Source organism: Podarcis melisellensis (assembly GCF_964234715.1).
Source record: "Podarcis melisellensis genome assembly, chromosome: 10".
NCBI classification, from domain to species: Eukaryota; Metazoa; Chordata; class Lepidosauria; order Squamata; family Lacertidae; genus Podarcis; species Podarcis melisellensis.
In genome coordinates this window covers 47,530,147-47,537,493 of record NC_138542.1, presented here as the reverse complement: position 1 = coordinate 47,537,493, position 7,347 = coordinate 47,530,147, and the positions used below count along the sequence as shown (strand labels likewise).

At 48.0% G+C, this 7,347-nt stretch overlaps 1 protein-coding gene across 2 annotated transcripts in view; it reads left to right on the top strand.

Moving 5' to 3' along the window:
- Positions 1 to 3,070: 3,070 nt before the first annotated feature.
- The window catches only part of MICALL1 (MICAL like 1), a 32,459-nt gene continuing 28,182 nt past the window's right edge, over positions 3,071 to 7,347 (top strand). Inside the window, exon 1 of one of the 2 annotated variants that reach the window (XM_081928211.1) lies at positions 3,071 to 3,550. In XM_081928211.1, coding sequence (XP_081784337.1) covers positions 3,405 to 3,550 — 146 coding nt within the window. In that variant the 5' untranslated portion in view covers positions 3,071 to 3,404. The remainder of the gene's footprint in view (positions 3,551 to 7,347) is intronic. The other variant, XM_081928212.1, reaches the window with a different exon arrangement.

Here is a 7,347-nt window from a genome sequence, read left to right as displayed (position 1 = left end):
CTCCTTCTCTTTCATTCCCAGAGAGGATGGGCAACGACGTTTTGAAAGATGCCAACTGGAACTCACTAATGCCAAAATGTATGTGATTTCTGTAGATTTATATAGTTGTTTAGAAGAGTCCTGGTTTTTCATCAGGGGGTCCAAAGCCACAAACAAAAAGCAATATGTGCTAAATACGGCCTTCCTTTCGATGCTAATTTTCTGTCTTTCAGATGCATTCAAATGATCAAAAAACAGGCAGTACAAACTCTGCATGTTCTAGTGAGGTAACTGTCTTGAGTGTTAATGGGAGGGTTGGAGTTAGAATTTTGAAAACTTTAGCCTTAGCCATCAGGCTAAAGTTTATTTGCTGCATCATTTTGGGGACAACCAACTAGTGTAAGAATCAATGAATGGGTCCCTGCTCCCTTGCCTCCTCTATTAGAGCCTTCCCTGAGAAACTGGGTCAGATATTCATTCTATCCTCTGAAGCCAGATCTGTGACGGATGTGGCCTGGGGAAAGTTCCAAGGGGCAGAGAGAGCCTTGGAAGTCTTCATTTGGCTCCCAGGCCAGAGGTTCTCCATTCTTGGCTTATATAGGCAAAAAGGCAACGGCACCACACATACACTTGCTGGAGGTTGGGGGAAACCCCAAGGTTTGCAGATTTTAAAAATACAAAAGGGGACGACGACAAAAAGGGCACATTGAGGACCAAGTTGTGGAATGCTGACTTGACTATTTCATTGAAAAACTGGATTATCAGGTGAGAGTGGAATGGAGTCGTGTTGCACTACTACAGCCGTCCCCTTTCCCCACTGGTGGCTGGAAAGCTCATGCTATGGTTGCCAGGCAGCTTGGGCTGGTACAGACCAGCTTAGCTCTTCAGTGCAGTTTGAAAAGAAATGCCCCGCAGGTTGGTATAGCATTGTGCAGACATATCATGCACTGGGCAGCCCTAGACTGCATGCAGACCACAAAGGGCACACTTCCCTAACCACAAGAAGTCTGATGTCTCTTTTTTAAAGTGAATTTGTTGTGCAAGGGCAACAGAGCACTTTAAGCTACTTAAATTGCACAGACCTAAATTTCCAGCTTCTACTTGAATCCCTCCTGCAAAAGAACCAGAGTCTGAAAGTGGCCAAAGGCTTCACACATGGCACTTGTGACTCCTTTTCTTCCTTCACACTTGTACCTTTTTTCTGCAGTAATGCTCACTCTGATTTAGCTCAGCTCTAGAGGCCAGGCAATTCTCAGCAACTTTTTAGAAGTCACATGCTTCTCACTTCCCTGAACTGTGAGTAGTTAAAAAAGCAGCACTGCCAGAGTTCGGTTTCGTTTGGGGTATGTGTGTGAGTGGAGAACTGGAAACTGTTTCTGCAATATTTTGCTTATTTACCATTATACAGGTAGAACATATCTGGGGGCAGAGGCACTCCAGAGGGATGCACCTTGCAACTCACTGGGTGCCTCCAGGGCACAACTTCCTTCCTTCCTTCCTTCCTTCCTTCCTTCCTTCCTTCCTTCCTTCCTTCCTTCCTTCCTTCCTCTCTCTCTCTCTCTCTCTCTCTCTCGTCGTCTCTCTGCAACCATTATTAGCGCTACCTGCCCAAGGGAAGCAAGAGACAATGATTTAACTTACTTTCTTCTTCTGACACACACTGATGGCTTTTCCAGCCCCAAATATTTCTGAGAGATCTCTGCATCCAGAAACCATTTCCTGATAATTACGGTAGTTCTCCCAGAGAGATTTCCCCCATGGCCAACCTGGACCATTAACAAACCGGCTTCCTAACAAAGGAAGGTTTTCCAGACTCTGCAACAATATGTGCCAGGCAGGTAGTATCTGTGTTGTAAATTAATGTGAAATGACAACCTGAAATTAAGTGGTCCAATATGCTTACAAGTCTTTGAGTTGGATCCAGACTAACTAAAGTAGTTACCCTTATGTCCCATGAGAATCCATGTGAAAAAAATAGTTATGATGACCTGCTTAAATCCCACTGATTGCAAAGGGAATTAGGTGTAACTATCTAGGCTGGATTTCCCCCAAAACATCTGCACTGGTTGGCCAGAACCCTAGAGCTGTGAATAGTAGATACATATACCTGCACATTTCCCCCTAGTGTAAGGTTATCAGATGTCCCTGTTTCATGGGGACAGTCCCCATACAATCCATTGAAGTTGAAAAGTGTCCCTGGATTCATTGAAAAAAATATTGTAACTTTACCCTAATGACTCTGTAAGGAAAAAAGGGGGCAAGATTTAGTATTATTTCAGCTTAATTTGGGGGCATTTCAGTAACAGGTAACCTATGTATGGCCTTAGGCAGTCACCATTTTACAGAAAATCAGCTTAGCCTACAGGACTCATTCTGTGTCTGGGACCTGATATTACAGATTTGAGTTTGGTCTGGCATTCCCAGGAGGACCGCTGAACTCTCCAGAGCTCAGGCCTTCCCTGCCAATCCTTCAGCACCAAACTCTTGTTTGTATGCCTGGTCTCCTTCAGCCCAGCGTCATGTCATGATGGCGCAGACCAAAATCCCATCTAGCCCCGAAAGTGGGGAACCTGAAGCAGCTAAGGGACTCAAAACTCCCACCAGCCCGAGCCAACAGAGGCCGAGGGTCGGGGTGTGAGTATTGGGAGTTGTAGTACAGCAACACCTGGTGGACCAAAGGTTGCCCCCCCCCATCTCTAGCCCAAATATTCCGCTTTCCACAGAAGCCACTTCGGTGCTTCCGGGAAGCTCACAGACCCGTTTCCCGCGGATGCAGCTGGCGCTGAGCGGCCCGCTGCCTCTGCCCATGGAAGCTCCATTTGGGGTTCCTAAAAATAAACTGCCGCATCTCCAGGCAGCGCGCTCCGCTGCCGGAGTCCGTCCCCTCTCGGCTGCCGGGGAGCGAGGCATGCCCTCCTGCTCCTCTCCAGCCCGGCGGCCGCGCCGCACCTCCCTTCGCCCGCCAGCTCGCGGCCCAGACGGGCTTCTCTCCCGGGGCCGCTCCATGAGTAACCGCTCCGGTGGGGTCGGCGCGGGGATCATCATCATCATGGGCGGAGAAGCAGCGGCGGCGGCAGAGACAGGTCTGAGCAGAGCCCGGCGGTGTGGCTGGGCGAGAGAGGAAGGAGGCGCCCCCCGGGGGTAGGAGGCGAGCCGGGAGCCGGCAGAGGGAACCTGAGCGCGGGCCCCGGAGCTCAGCCTCCCCGCCCAAGCACGGGGCAAAGGAGCCGCGCCGGGCTGGGAGGCACAGACCCGCCTCGAGCCGCGCAGGAGCCGCCCGCATCCAACCAAGGCGCGCCCAGCCAGCCTGGCGCGGCTGCCTCTCCGCCCCATCCATGTCCCTCGGCCGGGCCAGGGCGGCGGCGGCTGCGGCGGCTCCCTGAGCCTGGACCCGCGCCCCGCTGCTCGGCTCGTCGCCCGCCCCGATGTCGGGGCCCCGCAGCGCCTTGCAGGCCTGGTGCCGCCGCCAGTGCGAGGGCTACCCGGGCGTGGAGATCCGAGACCTCAGCAGCTCCTTCCGGGACGGCCTGGCCTTTTGCGCCATCCTCCATAAGAACCGGCCTGATTTGCTGTGAGTACCGGGCGAGCGCCTCAGACCCCCGACCCCACCTCACCGCGCCCCCCCTCCGGGACTAGGCCCAGCAGCCGCGCTCTCGCCTGGGCAAGCAGCCCGCCCGGGGAACGACTCCTCTGCGGCTGCGGAATGGAGATTTGAAAAGAGGGCAGGGGAGGAACAAGCCGTAGAGAAGGAAGGAAGGAAGCCCCCTGGCCATGGGGTAGATGTGGGGTAGCCCTCGAGTGGGATTTAGACGCTTAAAGAGAGAGGAGAGCCGGGCCCAGGTTGCCACACCTGGCAGGTAGGAGGGGAAGCCTTGTCAACATGCACTCAAGCGCACACCCTCCATATTCATTGATCCTGAGTGACTTCTGTCCTTTGCTCATTACAGTTGCCAGTACAAATTAGGGCCTCGCCTCAAAAATGGGAGCCTAGAAAAGGCTGGAAGGAGAGTCCGCCCTTTTAATCCTTCTTTGATCACCCATAGATGTATATAGAGATTAGGGTAGTTAAAACGTGGGAGTAATTAATCTGCCTAAAGGTGATCTCATGACCCAGGTTGTGTGTAACCATGGTTTAGCCTGAACAAGCAGACGTAGAAGTTCTTAGACCAAAGATCATAGCGGCAGCTGCTGTACTATAGCGAGCAAAGCCATGGTGTTATGCTTGAACCCGGTCTCATGGTTCGGTCTTGCAGCAGAGGCACCGTGCGTTGTAACCAAAGTCTGTTTTTGGTTTATCACTCTCTCTTTTTTGAGAGCGGGAGACAAACCATAAACCTGAGTCTGGAGGGGACACTAATGTAAACCATGACTTAACTATGGGTAGTGTATTAGGGCTGGGAAAGGAGCACTATGGCTGCAGTTAGGCTGGGAGGGACTTGCATATTTGATCATTCGTGCTAAGCCATAGTTTAGCTTAGTTTTACATGCAAACTAGGCCCATATATAAGGGAATACCAGATGAAGTCCTCAATCCATATCAAGGAAGAGAGGTTGTAGACTGTTTTTCTGAAGTCTGGGGTCTAGTTAGGCGGTTGAAAACATCCTTATCAAAGAGGACTTAGAGGGAGCAGATTGAACCTGATAATGGGGCTCCTCTTCGTTTGGGCTGCTCTGATGGGAGTGGTGGCCTCAGACTGCCATTGGTTTAGCTGCTCTGAAATCATAGAGGAGCTTTCCAGCCAAAAGAGAGGGATCTGATTATTGGGGTGCTGGTGGTGCCGTCTTAAAATCTGAATGCAACCTTTCATGTGCAACCTTTGATCGTTCAGCTTCCTTATCTAACCCAGTACACTATGGGGTTTCTTTATCACACACCTGGTTGTTGCAAACTGGTTGAGCCTTTTTCTTGAAAGAGAGACAGATTGCCTTTAATATGTGATAGTGCCAACTTCTCCTGACAATTCAGTGTTATTGTTGCCATTTAGTGTAGTAATTAATACTTCACCTTCTAATCTCATTTTGAAAGCTTCCTGCATTGTCTCAGACAATGTGCTGCTTCCTTCCATATGACTATTTATAAACATGACTTGTGAATTGCAGCACCGGAGAATAACACCCAGAGACAAAAGCAAGAGATTGATGAATATGACCTAGTTTGTGTCCTTCAGTGACTTCTGTGCTTGTATTACAATGGACGGTTGCATCTGGTTGCTGCTTCCTTATGATCTGATTAAGTGCCTGGGGAGAAAAATTGGTGCCGTTTCAAAAGGAAACTTCCTTATGTAGAGCTTTGAGAGTGTTCAGATTCAAGTCTTACTTGGCAAAGATTTTAATTTAAAATAAAAGTTTAAAAAATTAACTAGCATTTCAAATAACCATGTAGGTGAGAACTGGGAAACATGACCTTCCAGATGTTGCTGGACTATGAGCCCCATGATCCCTGACCATTGGCCATGCTGCCTGGGGCTGAGGGAGCTGGAGTCCAGCAGTATCTAGAGGGCCCTGCTGCAGACAGGGGATGGCATTTTTTTTAAAAAAAATCTTGAATTAGGACCCTTATGGTAGTTTGGGACAAACAAAAACACAGTCTAGATATGATAGAAATTGAAAATAGTAAAAATGTTATAAAAACAAATTTAACATACAGTTAAAACTCATTAAAAACTTGAGCATCATTATTTTTAAAGAAGTCTTGTCTGACAACTGGGAAACTATGAACAAAAGGGCCAACTGAACTTTTGGGGAGAGAATTCAGCAATTGAGTAGTTACCAAGAAGGTCTTTTTACTGTTAGCCACACCTCCTTTGGTGGCAGAACAGGGCTACTGATGGCAACAGTAATGGACAGTAGGTTTGTTTTCATCATGCTCTGCCTCAAAGGTTCCTAGGGCATTTTACTGACCTCTACAGGAGACAGATTGCTGGGGTAGATTTTCCAGAAACACGTGAAGTCTCTGGTTTTGATTTTCTTGCAAGGCGGCCTTACACAAGCCAGTAGTCTCTCAGCTTCAGACCCTTCCCTCTCTGCTATTTGGAATCAAGAATACTGGCCTACTTTACAAAGCCATAAGGATAATTCGTTGTGGTAATGTATGTAAATGGTGCCAAGGTGTGACCTGAAAGTGCATGAGACTTGCTGAAGTCTAAGAAAGTCTAGGCAATTGCCTGGATAGGTGACCATCTGGGCACCTTATGTACCCTGCATTGGATTCCATAACAGAAGAAAAGCAGAACGTAATTTTTAAAATAAATATTCCCTTCTTATATGTGTGTTATATTATCATCATCATGATTGGCCCTTTTTATGAGAACATTTGCTACTCTTCAGAATGGAGACTGAATTGTGCTAGCACATTATCTCGGTGATTTCTACTCTAATTCTGAGATGTTTTCAGTATAGACACAGAAGGTTAGCTGCTAATTAAATCAGCTTTGGTTTAGCACAGGTCCACACCACATGCGAGAGAGTAAATCCACAACCTGTAGGAAACAAGGGTTTGTTGCTAGGACATTGTTCTATCTTCACAGGTGGAGAAGTTTTTGCCAAGGGTCTCCATTCAGTACTGTGTGACATTGACATGTGATGACAGACAGGCATGAGAACAGTGAACAATTCATACTCTTTTTAGATGTGTGTGGCAGCTGTTAAGGGTCCAAAAAGCAGTTGTTTAAAGAGCATGTGGCCTAAGCCAGCATCTGAACAAGTGGGTAAGAACTACATTCAGCAGTGGCAAACTTCTCCTCCAAACAGCTTTCCTATCCCATTAATCAGAAGTCGTTGCTGCTAAATATCCAGGACATAAATCTCTTTTCTAGCAGATGGTCTAACTAAGCACTTCTCATTTTAGTGAACTATACTGCAGACTTGACACATAGGACCTTACAAGGACATGGCACGTTAAGAAAGGATTTTCGAAGCAGCATCTAACGGGAGTGTTGAATCATTTTAACCACTTTAGTATGCCTTGATTTGGAAGCAGGGGATCTAAGAGTGGAAAGAACCACTCGAACAGATCAAAAGCAGACCCTCTCTCCTTCCCTTCATACTAATGGGTTCTGGCTGTGGTTGCAAGGTCCTCCACATGGACTGGCTGTTTCAGCTGAGGCCTTGGAGAACTCAAAGAATCTGCTAAGACCACAGTGAATTCTATAAAAGCCCTGAATGCTCACATGCAGCTGTGCTATTAATCATTGCCACAGCTTACACAGACCATATGATCAGGGCTTTGTGTGGTAAAAAGTAATAGAATTGTTGAGTTGGAAGGGACGGTGAGGATCATCTAGCTGCTCAACCCCCATTCAATGCCGGAATCTTTTGTCCAAAGTGGGGCTTGAATCCACAACCCTGTGATTAGGAGCCTCATGCTCT